Source organism: Rhinolophus hipposideros (genome assembly GCF_964194185.1).
Source record: "Rhinolophus hipposideros genome assembly, chromosome: 7".
In the NCBI taxonomy this organism is placed as follows: Eukaryota; Metazoa; Chordata; class Mammalia; order Chiroptera; family Rhinolophidae; genus Rhinolophus; species Rhinolophus hipposideros.
This window is the reverse complement of record NC_138053.1, coordinates 36,031,999-36,049,351: the sequence shown is the minus strand read 5'-3', so window position 1 is coordinate 36,049,351 and position 17,353 is coordinate 36,031,999. Positions and strand designations below refer to the sequence as shown.

The window sequence follows — 17,353 nt, the reverse complement described above, 5'->3', positions numbered from 1 at the left end:
TTCTCAAACTCAAATGCCCAGCAGGCCAAGGCAGGTAATACCTGTGCATGAAAGAGGGTCTGTAAAACAATAAGAGCCAAGGTTGTTGTATTTCACTTCAGAATAACATGTGTGTGGGTGCATTGCTCTTTAATGCGCTAGGATATAAACAAAACAACCAGCCAGAGCATGAGAGACTTCACGTGGTCCAGCTGGCCATCCATGATCGCTCCACAGGGCCCTGCCTGTCTGTGTAAACAGAGGAAAACCTTGGAAAGGTTTTGAACAGGGGGTGCGGCATGATCAAACAGCAGGGGAAAGGGTGGATTTGCTGGCACCGTGCGAGTGGGCTGCAGGAGCGGGCTTTGAGAAGATTCGTTTGAAGGCCTTTATGGGGAGCGATGAGGATCTGGACTAATTTAATGACTATGGGACATTTTTTTTTAATTGGATAAAAGGAGATTAAAAAGAAACAATCAACAGGACTTGATAAGAAACTGGAGAGAGGCAGACTCAAAAGAATTATATGGCCCAATCATAGATCATGGAGGAAGGCTTGAAGCAGATGAAGTTAAAGCAAAATGCACTGATCTGGGAAAGCAATTTATCTGGGGCAACATCTCAACAACTGTTGGAGATGTTGGCAACACATCCATGTAAAGACAATCCACCGAGCTGCTGGGATGGCAGCCGCAGAACCACAGAAGGAAAGATCAGGAGAGAAAAATGTGGGATGAGGGAGGATACATGAGAGCTAGCTGCACTTGAACGTGATCTCCAAGGAAGAGTACAGAGAAAAGAGCAGAGGGTAGAGGCGGAAGGGACATATTCCTTTCTTTGTGGAAGGCCCATACTTAGGGTGGTGAAGAAAAAGATGCCCAGCTCAACCTGGCAGATAAAAAGAAATGGAGAGACGAGTGGGATACAATTCCTTTATGTCCAAGAGGCAAGAGGTTACAGACATGGACAAGATAAGGATAATCTCCTCTGATAAAGGCCATAGACGCTGAGTGGGAAGTCACTGGAGTTACCTTTTCAAGGGTGAATGGACAGAGGTCAGTGGCAATAGGTGCACAGAGCAGTGAGGAATTCAAGATCATGTCCTTAATAACTCAGCACGAAAAAGCACAAGCTAGGTTCTGAAGGCTTTACACAAGGGGATAAGGGATGAGGAAGATAAAACAGTAGGAGCGGCAGCCACTGAAATGCTGCTGTGGCTTTCACTCTGAAGCCACTCGTTAGCTTCTTTGTTTTCTGAACTAAACGTGTTGTGCTAAGCCCTGTTTATACTTAGGTGATCAAGAACCAGCTCGTGCTATAATCAGGAAGAATGCAAAGTTCCGGAGTACCAAACAGAAAGTGAAAGCAAAAATAACTTCTCCATTCAGACCTGCAACAACGTGGATTAAGGTAATACATTAACATTTCTCTTGAATTTGTCTTTAAGAGTTTTCAGTGAGAGTAATGACCATAACTGAAGGTATAAACTGCTGTATTGTAATCTAAGGGGAGGCTATGGGGGGAAGGGGCTGAATCTGGCACTACTGTACTGGAAAGTGTGTGCAGTGAAAGATGGGACTTGATTTGAGAATCTTTCTGCTTAACTGATTCGTTCTCTTTTGGGGATCTGTCAGCCTCTCCCAAACGTTTGTTGCAATTCTTGTGTCTTTAATCCCAGGACAATTGGTTCCCTGCAATGTTACTAAAGACACAGTGCAGTGTGCCTTTAGTACAATGGAAAAGGCCATCAGACCAAGGGTCAAAGGTTTTAATACTGATTCTGCTTCAGATTTCCCATGTGACTTTGGGAAAGTCACTCCCCCTCAGTCTCTTTATCTGGACACTAAGGACTTATACTAGTTGACCTTTAAAGTCCTTCCCAGTTCTAAGGTTAAAGGCTATATGAATAAATATCAAGGCCTTTCTCTCCACTCTTATCCAAAAAATACACCTTTTTTGGGGTATGTTTGTTACAAGTTGGGGCAGAAATACTTCTTAATTTAGGCCAGAGAATGCAAGTTATAATAGCCACAATAGTAATGCAATATTCAACATTTATTACATCCTTCCTATATGCTAGTTGCTGGGCTGTGCCAAATTCTTCCCATGAATTATTTCATTTAATCCTTGCATTGTGAGGATGGTATAATTATTACACTATTTTAAGGTCAGGAAACCAGTGCTCAAAAAATCAGAAATTTACCTCAGATCACACAGGTAAGTGTGAAGGAGCTAGTATTGAAATCCAGGCACTTTGATTCCCAAGCCCCGGACCTAACAAACAAGAAATTTCATTTTTCAAACCATCAGAAATTTAAGCTAATAGACCAATTTTAGTTTTGTTTATCAGAGGTTCAGAACATTGAGATTTGGTAACTATAATTTAATGCTTGTCTTAAAAAGAGGGGATCGTTATTTAACAATTATTGTGTTCTTTTTCTTTTTTCCTTTAACAATATCTGTTGATCTGTATTAATATTGCAAATTGGAAAATTGAAGTAATTGTTCAGATAATTGATTCTGAAGAACTTGTTAATGATAAAAAAGAAAAGAAAAGGAAACCATTCACGGGCTTAAGTTGGAGCAGGGAGGAGGTAGATAGAGGCAGGAGGCAGGGTGGGATTAGAGTTGACTCACCTATAGTAATTATAATCTTTGTCCTAATTTCCTGTTTGGTAGCTTTACCCTTCTAATAAGAAGAAATCGTCATAATTCTAAAACAGAGACAGTGAATTCAGTTTAAGTTATATTTTCAAGGTAGCCTAAGGTGGCGAGGACCAAAACAATTTTTAAAAATATTCTCAGAATATTATAAATTCAAATTTTATTTCCATAGTTTTTGACATATTGGAAATAATCCAAGGTAAACATCTAGCTAGACCAGCAACCTTTATACCAGTAGCCATGGAATAAGGCCATTCAGATGATGCTATTTGTTGAAAGAGGTGAAATTCAATGCCATTAATAATAACGTCTGGTATCCAAAGAATATAGAGTATTCTTTGTGACTTATTAAGACAAAATAGAGACGCCTGAGCAGTTCACTTTCAGGTGTCCATTTAAAATGATGTAGCCAAATGTTAGAAACGTTCAACATGCAATGAATTTACAGTTACCTTCTGCTCATTGCATAGGAATACAGAGGGAATTTGTTACTTTCATTTGAGCTCTAAAGAATTTTTTTTCTGTAATAACCAGATGATAGCTTTATTAGTTTATTTTATGTATACTTGACCTGATTCTGACAGAGAGCAGGTTTTCCCTATTCACATATATCCTTTTTTTAAAGGTTTTATTTATGAATTGAAATCTTTTTCTTCATGCTATAAATGTTTTCTTTTTCTTTCTAGATTAAATCAATTTATTAAAACATTGTTCAAATCCTGTGTGACATAATTGGAGGCAATATGGTGCTGTGAAGAACTTCGAGATTTAGTCTGGATAGTACTTGTCTTCTAGAGAATAAATTTAGTATTCCATTCTTTTGCAATGGTTAATCCACACAGAAAACACGTATTTAATATTTACACAGGATTTTACTGCTCAGTAATCATCCTGCCCCAAGTATGCATTTGTTCTCTATTCTCAATGGCACCTAGTGATCAGTTCAATAAGCACCCTGGGGCTTTCCCAGTGGCTACCAATGGAGAACCATTTCCTTGGCGGGAGCTAAGGCTCCCCAGTATGGTCATTCCCCTCCACTATGACCTTTTTGTCCATCCAAATCTCACCTCCCTGGACTTTGTTGCATCTGAGAAGATTGAAGTCTTAGTCAGAGATGCCACGCAATTTATCATCTTGCACAGCAAAGATCTTGAAATCATGAATGCCGCTCTTCAGTCAGAGGAAGATTTGAGATACAGGAAACCAGGGAAAAAGCTGAATGTTTTGAGTTATCCTGCTCATCAACAAATTGCACTGCTAGTTCCAGAGAAACTTATGGCTGACCTGAGATATCATGTGGTGATTGACTTCCAGGCCAAGTTAGCTGATGGTTTTGAAGGGTTTTATAAAAGCACGTTCAAAACACTTGATGGTGAAACAAGGTAAGACATTGCTTCAGCTGTTTACAGTTTCTTGTTATATTTTCCTTATGTGTTACATCTCTGCCAGGAGCATGCTTCAGTGGTCAATTATTAAAAGCCCAATAAACTGTGGGAAACTGGGAAGAAGGAGAAGCTCTACCATCACTGAAGGAAATCACAGGAAAGCTGGGAACACAGAATGCAGAGGTACAAACAGCTGGCGGAGAATAACTTGGAGGAGAGGCCAGTATATGACTGTGATAAGACAGATATGTTTATGTGCTACAGTGTAGAGAGAGCTGAAACAGGGAAGGCTTCTCAAAGGAGGTGAGCCTCGATCTGAGATCAGAAAAAAATGTGAGATTTGGTGTTGAGAGAGAAGAAAGGTAAGTATGTAGGTGACCCAGGAAACAGCCTGACTCAAATCCAGGTGGCAGGAGCAAGTCTGTTTGGAGAATTGAGAAATATGGTGTATTTGATCAGCTCGTGTTTATTGAGCACATACTATGTGCCTGACACTGTTCTAGACACTGAGTGCATAGTGTTGAGATATGGACAAGATAAGTGATAAATGCTATGAAGGAAATAAAACAGGTGCTGTGATAGAGAGTAAGTGTAGCTGGGAACTGGGACTAATTTCGCTGAGTGGTCAGGGAATTCCTTGTCAAGAAGGTGCATTTAAACTGAGACCTAACTTAGAAGAGAGAAAGACAATCATGAGGACATTTTAGGGCAAAGTGTTCCCAGGAGAGGGAGCAGCAAGTGCAAAGGCTGTAAGGCAGGACTGATTGAGAAAAGGAGGTCAGTGTGGCATGAAGTGTACAGGCAAGGGAGAGAAGCAGAGTTGGAAGGGATCAGATCATGCAGACTTAGAGCCTTTTGTAAGGAGTTCAGGCTTTTACTCCAGTGCAATGGGAAGTCATTGGAAGGTTCTGATCTGATCTGTGCTTATAAAGATCAAGTGTGTGTTGAAGATCCCTTATAGAGAGGAAAAAGTAGAAGAGCAGTAATCATTTAGGAGGTCACTGCAGCAGTTTAGGCAAGAAATGACTAGAGCGTGGGCCAGAGCGAGTGGTGGTGCTTGTGGAATGAAGTGATTGAACGTGGCATTTCTTCTGAAGGTTAAAACAGGCAGAATTTGCTGACACATTGGTAACGTGAGGTAAGAGGAAGAGAGGAGTCAGAGTGGGTGATTTGGTCGTCCAGCACTGGGATCCATCTGGGAGGGGAGAAGAGCCTGGTTTCAGTGCTCTACTACTTTGTACCAGTTGTGTTCAGTTGCCAGTTAGAGAAACCTCAGTACAAAGGCTTAACACAGAAGGGGTTATTTTTCTCATGCAACAGGAAGTCCAGAAGTAGGGCAGCTCAGGCTTGCTGCAGTGCTTCTCGGTGTTATCCAAGACCCAGGCTCCTTCTATCTTTCTGCCAAGCTACCCTTGGCATATGGCTTTCCTCCTAACACCCTTGGCATATGGCTTTCCTCCTAACACAAGATAATATTTTGCACGTCTAGGCATCCAGTCCACATTCCAGGCAGGAAGAAGGGGGACATGGGGCGGGGGTGGGGGTAAGGAGAAAAAAGGCAAACAGAAACATTCCAGCTGAGTCTGATTCTTTTTACAAAGCTTTCCCATTCAATGATTTCACCTAAGCCACAGAGAGTCATATGCCCACCAAGTTGTAAGGGAGTTTAAAGAAGTGATTTGTTTATCTAGACGCATCGTCTTCCTAAACAAAATCAGGATTCTATTGGAACTGAAGAAGGGGAATAGATCTTAGCAGGCAACTTTAGCAGTGTCTGCTACAAACCTCCTCTTTCTTTCCCCACCTTAGATATTCACTGCACTCTGGGAGCTCAGGCACCCACTCCACACTCCCAGTCCACTTAGGACAGCCCTTCCCCAGGCTCCTTTCTTTCCCCCTCCCCTTAGGGATGCTTCCCCTCATTGCAGTCTCAATTCTTAGGGGCCTGTTCTCAGGTCCAACATAGTACTGGATAGAAAACTCATCAGTTTCTTCCCACTCAGGCAACCATGTGACCAGTGATGACTTTTTTTTTCTTTTCATTTTTTTCAAGTGACAAAGGCTCTATCTAAAGAAAATATTTTTTTAAGGATATCATTTTGGGAGATGTGGGAGAATGGAGGGAAAGATTTTTTGGTGTAATTACAGCTGGAGGACTTCCAGCATGCCTCCCATAATGAACTATAGGCTATTTCTGACTCTTGTTATGATTAATTAGCCAGCTCTTCTCATACTCAGTCATCTAGTAGGTCTAACATGTAGGATGATTTACAAAACGACAACAGAGTCATATGGGGTCTCTTTCTCACATACACACACACACACTACAAACATGCAACTTAACCTAAAATACAAAAATAATTCAGTCAACAATATTTCTTTGAGAAACAGGAAGTCACTACTTGGCATATGCAACTAAAATTAATGGTATCTGTAGCAAAAAAAGTCTTTTTTTTTTTTCTTTTCTATGTAGACTTACTATAACTAAAATTTCACGTTAGTGAAAACTTATCCCTATCATTTGGAATTCCTTTACATTTGTAGGACCTGCTACCCAAATCCAAATAAAACCTTGAGTCCCCGAGCACATTATTTAGATACCCAGCCTCGCTTTTCCAGTCCGAATGATAGAAATAAAGGAAATTGAGGCAAAATTATCCTGACAGCTTCTCTTTTTTCCCTTCTGGCTTTTCTCTCTCTTTATCTGACCCTGAACTTTCCATTCTCCCCTTCTTCTCCAATCAAAATCTGCTCTCCAGATGCACTTCGTAAGTCCAAAGGATAAATCTGTAATTATACAATTTCAGGCATTATCAAGGTGATGTGACATAGAGATTTGACTATAACTATGTGTTCTAGTCTGAAGATTGGAGCTGCTTTACTAGCAGGCAGGGAAAGCTAGAAGTGGCTAGGACCTAGGCCCCTCATGGAGACACTTAGCTAACTGTGGTACAGGACTATGAACGCCCAGCTTCAGTAGGGGAAAACTTGAAGGTGGAGCCTCCATTCCAGAGCTCCCTGTGGGTCAGGCTGAAGCTAGGACCTGGCCTGGCTTCTTTCCTTCCCTGTTTTGCTTCCCTCATTCCCTTTTCTCTTGACAGCATGTTCTTAATAAATCAGGGTCTGCTTCCTGGGAACACACCCCAAGACATTCCCATATTCACTATTATTAGAATGTCTGACTGAGGTCCCCACAGATTAAGAGATGGTACTGAACTACTAATTTCCTAGTGAATTTTGAACTCAAATGGACTGGGCATGCCTATCTGAGCTATTGAATTTACTAGCTAAGGATCCTGGCAAGGTCACTCCAATTCCCTGAGCTTTCATATCCATATCTGCAGCGAGTATGAAGGAGATCACGTAAGTAGAGGGCGCATCGCCATGCATTCACAACTGACAGCTACTAAACAAAATCTTACCTTCTTCCCCCCACCCCCAAAAAGAAAGCCTGGATTCTCTGAGGTTATAGTTTGAGAAATCAAATACGTCACCTCTAGGCTTGATAAGATGTGTTCTCAAGGTACAAATTCATTTTTTTTCTTGGGTTCACTTGTGTATTCTGGCTGGGGGTGATTCTTCTTTTCACAGAACAATTGCAGTAACAGATTTTGAGCCTACTGAGGCGCGAATGGCTTTTCCTTGCTTTGATGAACCATTATTCAAAGCCAACTTTTCCATCAAGATAAGAAGAGAGAGAAGACACATTGCACTATCCAATATGCCAAAGGTATTGCCACTTTCACAAATACTGGGGAATCATTGTCAAGTTGAGCTTTGGTCTTCATTGTGTTGCTTTTTAAAATATTTCCTTTGCTTTTAGGATTTCAGCCATTAATGTGTTTTTCCATCTACATATATATAACAATATGTAGATGGATAAAATTTCTAGATTTTTAACATCACTCTATTTGAGGCATTGTTTCTCCAGAAGTCGTTTTTTTTAAACAAACAAACAAAACAAAACAAAAAAGTGATTTGTAGTTTCTTTGTGTTCATGTAGAAACATTGTTCTTTTAAATCAGTATTACTTGGCTAGTGATGAAATTCAGAATCATGTAGAGCAGTACTTCTCAGACTTTAATATTCAGATCAATTATCTGAGGATCTTGTTAAATTCAGGTTCTGATTCAGTCAATCTTGGGGTAAGGCCCAACATTCTGACTTTTTAACATGCTCCCCGGTGATGCCCCCGCTACTGGTCCAGGGGACCGCATTTGGAATGGTAAGGATATAGAGACTCCATTTTTTTTTAAAGTTCCATAGGTAGTTCTTAAGATTATTTATGAAAATTATTTATTGTGGTTATATACTTTTTAAGTTGAATGAAACCTTTGAACATTTTAATTTGGCTCCTATTTATACTCAAAATGCAGAGACTCTGAAAGACACAGTAGACCATGGTCTTCATTTGATATTTCCTCACTAATGATGTGCTTGCCACTTGTATTATTGAACACAATGTAAAGTATTTCCCTATTGTAGTTTGGAAAGTAGGACAAAAATAGAGGCTCTCCTGACAGTGTTTCAGTAGGATGAGCAGCACAGAAAGCAACCAGGTAAGTGGCCCTGTACGCCAGCAAGTGGCCTTGCCCCCTTTTCCTCTCTGCCCTGCAGTGAGTGGCCTCTATGGATGATGGCGAGACATGAGTTGAGAAGCTAGACACTGAATTTCCCCAGATTTCTGTTTAATGTTGGACAAGATGTTTGCTCTGAAACACTGGAAGAGCAGATCAAGGGTGGCAATAACAACACTCCATATGGCACATATCCCACAGTTTTTCCATGATTGTAAAGACAGCAATTTAATTGGTCCTCTCATTTTCAGGTAAAATTATCTGCTACCTTAACTCCAAGTCTGTTTTCCAACAGTAAGTTCATTTAAGGACAGTTCAGTCTTTTTCCTGGCATCTTTTTATTAATAAAAATTTTCATATGAATAGTTATAGAGAGTAAAGTAAAAACACAGTTCATAAAGCCTTTTAATTAAAATGTGGTGCAAACATAAATTGTGACTGTGTTATATTAGAATTTAAATTTTCTATCTTCAGAAACCTCCAGCAACTTCTCACATTTAGGAAAAATAAGTGAACACTGAAAATATTTAATACAATCTTTGAATCTTTGCATGGCCTCCGTTGACTGGACCAGATCTCTGGATCATGCCATTTTTAGCAAATATTGGCTTTACATTCTGCTTCTCATTGACATACCCAACCCAGGTTTTCGTGGTTAGCCAAAAAAGGAAAACTAAAGTAATGCTACAATCATACTCTCTGGATGATAGTTGCAGCACTTAAGATGGGTTACGAACTGGTGGGAAGAAGCAACACATACTAAGTTCTTAATTTGTTTAGTTAAGAATATAAGATTTAAGGGAAGTGAGGGGGCCAGCAAAGCACTGGTCGAGACAGCATATCTTTTGGGCACTTCTTTGCCCTCCTCATTCTTTAAAGGAACACACACCTGCTGGTAACACTTGCTATATGCAAGTAGAGTCCTGCCAACATTGAGAAAACAGCTGTCGCTTCCCACCCAACGAGAGTTGTGGGGAGCGAGGAGAGCAGCGCAGGGTTAAGAAACAACAGTAGCCAATAATAGATTATAAGCAGGGCCAAGGGACCCCCAGTCTCAAGGACTGGACACCCTGAATCGGGCCTATGCATTAGCTTTTATTAGTTAGGTGGGGAAGTAAAGGAGATAAAGCTTGTCAATCTTAAGATCTGTGAATCCCACACATCATAATGGGAAACTGATTCAAGCCAATCACCCTTGCCTGCAGGCAGCAGAACTGTAAGTCTCAGGATGTATGGACTTCCCCAAGGGACAAAACCTGTATGCATATGAATAGATGGAGAGCACATCATTGACTCTCTTCCCCTGCAGGCTGTGGGAAGAAATGCAGCCACAGAGGCAGAGGCTTTCCTTAGCCTGGTGAAGATGGGGGGTTGTGCCCACCTCTACAAACCCCGTGGGTTCTCCTGTTGGTCCCCACTCAACTGCGCCTGGCTTGAGTTGTCCCCCATGTGGGCAATCTTACTCATCATTGGCTAACCAGCCCTCTTTTGGGGACCAAACAGGGAGACATGAAGTGCAAACACAAAGGTGAAGCAAGGTCCCTGAAAGGATCCGTCTCAGAGACTCTCCTTTCTTTGGGGGCAGGTACAAGGAGACAGACGGGTAGGCTGCTGCGTGGCAACAAACAGCATCTTTGTCTAGCAACAAGTGCCGTATACTTGGAGCTTACGTCACCATCCTGGATGAACTTACACAAACACCCCATACACTTTCATTTAAGGCAGTGTTAATCTACATGGGTCAATCTAGGTTGCTGAATAAAATTCAGACTCCATAGGCTACATCTTTATCTGCAGGAAAAAATCAGAGGGCATGCCCATCTGTCTCCTAACCATCTCTGCCGCCAGCTGTCTAGTGTCACAGATTCTCATTCCCCCATAGTACCACAGCCTTGCCCCCTCCTCTCCTTATTCCTCCACACACTTGACTAAATGGTTTTAGAGTTTGGTCAGAAGACTACAATCATAATGCCTTCTCCCCCTCCCCAACCATAACCCTCTACTCTGCTGGCGTGTGTCCCCATAGAACTCTGGTTGAATCAGACTCATGAAAAAAGAGATCATTGCTGGACAAAATTAATTTGCTGGACAGAGGTAAAACGTACAGCCCTTTATATACTGCTAACTTTCTTGGAGTATTTGGTTAGTGTCTTCGGATTTATTGGAATTTGGGAATTGATTTTTTTTATAGAAATCTGTAGAATTAAATTATACAGAATTTAATAGCAAAAATATTTGTCACTGATATAGGCTATCAGTTTATGGCAATATTGTATGCTATTGTCCTTTACCAAAGCAAACTGCAATCTTAATCAAACACGGAACATGCTCGGTAAGCCCTGGTTAGTGCTGCCACAAGCCTTACAAGTTGAAAAGTGAGTGTTAGTGTGTGTGCGTGTGTGTGGCGAGGGGAGCAAACTAGCCAAAAAGTTATGATTAATTTGAAGAAAGTGGTATTTTCAGATTACTGAATCTGATCCACTTAGTATTTAGGGGTGTTGTACCATGATGGCGATCGTCTTCAGGAAAAGCTATCCAGAGCAAATGAAGCTAGAACTCAGTAATTATTCAGTAAATTTGATAGAGGCAGCTGACAAGTCTGTGGGCTTAAAACTTTTGCTTCCTCAGTACAGAGGCAGAAGCTTAAATTACTAATGACCTCGTTGGCCTGACTGCTTTCATTGCTGAATCAATGAAGCAAAGATAAAAATAAGACTATGACTCAAGCTGTCGCATAACGAGTGAAAGAATGAGCAACGTCTTTGGAGTCACACGGTCGCATGCACATCTTGGTCTCGCTGTGGAACTCACTGTGTTATCCTGGGCAATTCAGTGCACTTTTCTTAGACCCTGTTTCCCACTTGTGAACTAACACCTACCTCACACACAAATAATAAGAGGATCAAAAGATAATGCAAAGCGTCTAGTGCAGTTCTGCTTCCTGTTTCCTTCTGCAGCAGAGATTTACTTATTATATAACAAAGAGAAAGGGGCCACTCTCTGGTATTTTTCCTTAGAAGTGTAGAACTTGAATTTATGCCAGTTTGGAAATTATTGCATTTCCAGGAAGTGGAAGCATCTAAGATGCTTTCAAGCAATAAAATAAGATTTGGCATCATTTTGGGATCCCAAAAGCATTGTGTCTTTGAGGAAGTCCAGGGGTAAAAAAAATAAACGGAGGAGAGGCCATGGAATATTATGAGGGGGAACTGATCTCCTCCTGTAAGGGCATCAAGTGTCCTTCAGAATGTCAGGCTGTCCCCTAACTTACTTGGCTGAAGTCATAGGCATTGTTGGAAAATACTCCAGTTTTCAAATCCTGATTCTTTTTTCTTCCTGTAGATTAAGACAATCGAACTTGAAGGAGGCCTCTTGGAAGACCATTTTGAAACTACTGTGAAAATGAGTACATACCTTGTAGCCTACATAGTTTGTGATTTCAAGTCTGTGAGTGGGACAACCTCATCAGGGGTCAAGGTGAGATTGCAATCTAATTTCTCACACAGCGCAGAACAATATGCAGAGGCCAATGAGCTTTGCTTTACTTTCGTAAGCTTTTTTCCCTTATTATCAAAGCATCATGCTTATTTTACAGACTAGAGATTGGTAAAAATTAAATAAATTACTCCCTTCACCAAGATATAATTACTAATAACATTAGTATTCACCTTCTAAATATTTTCTATATGTATGTTAGTATGACAGTATATATGGCAACAGCATATACTATATATGTATACTTTTTATAAATTAATATAAAAGACTGTTTTAACTCAATTTTCACTGTAATAGGCAATAAAAATGGAATGCCATTAAATATTATTCTATAATACTATATTAATAATTGCATAGTACTTGAATGGAGGGCATAGAAGTACCATAAGAATATTTCTTTTTTTAAAGATTTTATTGGGGAAGGGGAACAGGACTTTATTGGGGAACAGTGTGTACTTCCAGGACTTTTTTTCCCAGTCAAGTTGTTGTCCTTTCAATCTTAGTTGTGGAGGGTTCCATTCAGCTTCAAGTTGTTGTTCTTTCAGTCTTCATTGTGAAGGGCACAGCTCAGCTCCAGGTCCAGTTGCTGTTGCTAGTTGCAGGGGGCACAGCCCACCATCCCTTGCGGGAGTCGAACTGGCAACCTTGTGGTTGAGAGGACGCATTCCAACCAACTGAGCCATCCAGGAGCTCAGTGGCAGCTCAGTTCAAGGTGCCGTGTTCAATCTTAGTTGTAGGGGGAGGAGCCCACCATCCCTTGTGGGAGTTGAACCGGCAACCTTGAGGTTGAGAGCCCACTGGCCCATGTGGGAATCGAAGCAGCCTACGGAGTTAGGAGCATGGAACACTAACCGCCTGAGCCACCAGGCCGGCTCCCATAAGAATTTTTTAATCAGCATCTTATTTTAGGACATTCACATTATTTCCAGTAGTTTTCTACAACTTTTTTCCTCAGTGAGAGGAGGTCTTCATAACTTTTAGAGTATGTATTGTTTACAGAAATTTACAGTAACCAATAATTATTTTATAAATTTTTGCAAACATCAGTAGAGACATTAAAAGTAAAAAAGAATTCTTTACCCTGAGTAACTGATCAACGTAAAACATATTCAAAGACCCAGGAACGGATCGACATAAATGATCGATGTAAAAACATATTCAAAGACATAAAGTAATGCTTATGAAATATTGCTATAAAAGGGCTATTACCATTTACACACATATTATACCTATGGATATGTAGATATATATTATGAACATGTCTCTATGTACATATCATGGCATCTCTGCACATCGGTCTGCTAGTACTAGATATAGATGTCAGAGGTCAGATGGCACTTTATTTCAGAGGACAGGTTGCTGTCAGCTTCCTCGGATTCACATCCCAGCTCCACATGAGTGACTTGGAGCAAGCTACTTAATCTTCCTGAAGATAATAGCAGCTACTTCATAATGTTGTTGAGAGGATTAAATTAGATTTTACACGTATGCATTTAGCACAGTGCCTGGTAAGCCATTAAAACATGGTGGCCATTAACATATCTTTCCTGTAGAAGTTCTAGTGACTTCAGTTGATTCAGAGCGTGAGAGCAGATCATGAAATGAAAGTAGCACTATTCTCAAAACCCAAGAAAATCCAAATCTAACTTTATTTTTTCCACTGAATGTCTAATTCCTTTGGGGGGATTGAAGGAACATATTTGGGCATTTTTGAGTTTAAAATAAACTAGATGGGGAGAGGGGTGGATCCAATTAGTTCTTGAAGGCTTTCCCACCTCATAAAACTCTATTTTACTTGAATTGTGCTTGTAGTCATAATTTTGGAAGGCTAGTTCTCAAGTGTCAGAGTACATGACAGTGATGAGCTCAAGTGGACTCTCATGATATCATGGGTTAACATAGCTTGAAATTTACAGATTAGTACCTCGAGAAGGGATTGTAACAGAAGATGCAGGGTTGTTTCTAATTTTCAAGACTGGCTTTTGCTTTAATGCTTTACAGAACCTCTTCTCCCCTATCAACAACATGCTGTAATAATATATCAATAATTTCTTGAAAAATGCAGTCTGCCTTTCGTTGGGTGAGGGTTGTTAGGAATGGAGTTGTGCCAAGGAGCTGTCATTCAAAGACCACTTCTGATCGACATTTCCCAGGTGTCCATCTTTGCATCCCCAGACAAATGGAGTCAAACCCATTATGCTTTGGAAGCGTCATTGAAGCTACTTGCTTTTTATGAAAATTACTTTGATATCAACTATCCACTATCAAAATTGGGTAGGTTCAAATTCCACATCATTGTCTTTATTTCTTCTCATAGAACTTGCTTTGAGTTTTTCCTTTATATGTGATTTAAATGAGCACTGAAGAGGTTCACTTAGCCCAGGAAGCAGTAATTTGTATCTCAGAGATGGTTCTTGAATGTAGAAAATAGTTATAAGAAGCCCAAGTAGTGTGGATCATTTCTCTAGTTTTTATTAGGTTTATTATTAGGTTTATATTTATATTAGGTTTATATTTATATTTATATTAGGTTTATATTTATATTTATATTTATATTTATATTTATATTTATATTTATATTTATATTAGGTTTATATTTATATTTATATTAGGTTTATATTTATATTTATATTAGGTTTATATTTATATTTATATTAGGTTTATATTTATATTTATATTAGGTTTATATTTATATTTATATTAGGTTTATATTTATATTTATATTAGGTTTATATTTATATTTATATTTAGTTTATATTTATATTAGGTTTATTATTAGATTTAATTGGATAAATTTTCTGGAATATAATATTTTTCTATACCTTATTTGTATAAGACCAGCAATCTTTTGTAAAACTTGGCCAAAGATTTATGTAAACAGCTGAAAACTGTCCCTTCATCTGTTATCTGTAACGCAATCGAGTTTGGAAGATAAGACTGTGGCAGATTAAAAAGCAAAAACAGGATTTGAAGGAAATAGGCAATTTGAATGTTGTAGTCGCAGATCTTTATATAAGAAAATACACATAATCTATTTTGGTTTTAATTTTCTATCTTAAAAATTAAAAATTGTAATTTTTTTAATGTTGCAGAACATATAAAATTATGACTTAATTTTATAACACATAGATTACTTTTTAGACAGTGACAAAACATTTATTTTCCTTTGGGATGTTAGGAAATACTCCTTATTATATTCTTCCTTTCCTTTTTACCCAACATCTATGCAATTTTTTTAAGAGAATATAAAAGGGACCATCAAAAGACATCTCCAGGTGCTTATACCTAGTTCCTGAGTCTCACAGTATTAGCAGAGTGCCAGTTGTATATACCACTTAGTACAGATATACTAAATTCAGTTTACCCATAATCCACTTCTCTCCTCTATGTCAAAAGTCAAGGAAAGATCAAATAACACCCATCCACAATCTTATGCTGCTCTTGAAAAATGCAACCTTGAAGATTATATGAAATGTATTTTAAAACTAATTGAAAAGAAGCATGCAACTTAAGAAAAAATAGAGCAGATATACGAGTAAGCATCTTTAATGGCTTTAGGAAATAATCCAACTAATACAAAAGCATCAGTGCAATTTAGAAAAGGAATCATTCATTCCTACATTTGAAGTGCTAATGAATACTAACCTTTTTTAGTGCCAATTTAATGTTTTATTTTGTTAAACTATATTTGTTTTTATACACTGAAATCAACTAGTATTAATTTCAGACAATACAATTATAAGCCAAGTGACTCACTTGATTTCCCCTCCAAAAAAATAAAAAAATTAAAAAAAAATTACCTTCCTTTTCAGCCAAACAGCACTTCTTCCAAAATAGCCTGGCAAAATAAAAAGAAAGAATTCCAAGATTAAATATTAGCCGGAAATTTTCTAACCTACATTGGCAAGGGATATATACACACACACGGATATAATATAAATTAATATACATTATACCCAAATTGCTTAAAGATTAAAATTTACTTTTCTCCCCCAAGACTTTGTTAAGAAGTAGAGAAAACATTAATGTCATTTTCCTGAAATTAAAATCCTATATGTTTGTCTTTTTGTAGAAATGAATTTATTATATTTTTTGATGAATCTCAAACATATTAGATGTTATTTGATAACTTTTATTTTCAATATACTAATATAAAATACATGCAAGTGTTTTTAAATAAATTATTTTCTTATCAGTAGTGCTCCCATGGTATTTTCAGAATCCAGAACTTTTTTTGGGGGAAAAAAAGGTTAAATGTCAATAGATTACTTCAACTGCAACCAATACTATATTGATGGAATTTATTCCACTTGATATGGGTACTGATTATTTTCAGTGCAACTTCAAGACACAATGTTAAGATATTCTTGATGTTTTCAGAAAGTCTGCTTATATATTACACTAAAAGGATTATAATGTATTTGACAGGGAAACAAATCCCACTTCTGGTGTGGAAGCCATAATGGTCAGGTGTGGTTGTTCTTATTTCTTAGACCTAGTTGCCATTCCTGACTTTGAATCGGGAGCCATGGAAAACTGGGGCCTCATCACTTATCGAGAGACATCGCTGCTCTTTGATCCTAGGACCTCTTCCGCTTCTGATAAGCTGTGGGTGACCAGGGTCATAGCCCATGAACTAGCACACCAGGTACCTGGCATTCTCTTAGTATCAGCCCCAAAGAGCATAATACGGAACACCACCAATCTTCCTGAAACAACATAAAAATCGTCATTTTACCGCTAGAGGGGACCTTAGGGATTATCAAACCAAAGGGCTCAAACTCCGGAGCATGGGACTCATACAGGAATTTTATCACAAGAGAAGTGGTCACTGTATTTTCTAACATCCTTCAAAGTAAAGCCTTCAAATGTCTTTTAATAAAGAATGGTGGGGACTGGGCAGATACATAGAACCCAGAACTGGAAACTCTACAAATACAGATTTCTATTAAAAATGTTTCTTCTTAGACCCCCTAGTACTGTGGCATTCCAATCTAGGGCAAAATCAGTCTCCCTTTCAGCTGGAACCTGTGATTATATGGCCATAAGGAAGTACTTCAAGTCTCAGAAATCACAGACTGCTGACCTTGAATACATTATCTGACTCTCTAAACCTCAGTGTCCTCATCTAGAAAATGAAGTTAATACTTCCCGCTTGAAACTGTTGTGAAGATTACAGAGAAGTGTCTGTGCCTTCTCTGTAGACGTGTCATATAGTAAGCAGTGTCATATAGTAAGCAGTCGATAAGTGTT

The 17,353-nt window shown here is 38.8% G+C and overlaps 1 protein-coding gene across 1 annotated transcript in view; it reads left to right on the top strand.

Moving 5' to 3' along the window:
• Nucleotides 1-1,037: 1,037 nt before the first annotated feature.
• ERAP2 (endoplasmic reticulum aminopeptidase 2) overlaps nucleotides 1,038-17,353 on the top strand; it is a 39,064-nt gene continuing 22,748 nt past the window's right edge. The window contains exons 1-6 of the mRNA XM_081053722.1: nucleotides 1,038-1,389; nucleotides 3,330-4,025; nucleotides 7,620-7,758; nucleotides 11,948-12,082; nucleotides 14,254-14,374; nucleotides 16,594-16,748. Coding sequence (XP_080909848.1) covers nucleotides 3,469-4,025; nucleotides 7,620-7,758; nucleotides 11,948-12,082; nucleotides 14,254-14,374; nucleotides 16,594-16,748 — 1,107 coding nt within the window. The 5' untranslated portion in view covers nucleotides 1,038-1,389; nucleotides 3,330-3,468. The remainder of the gene's footprint in view (nucleotides 1,390-3,329; nucleotides 4,026-7,619; nucleotides 7,759-11,947; nucleotides 12,083-14,253; nucleotides 14,375-16,593; nucleotides 16,749-17,353) is intronic.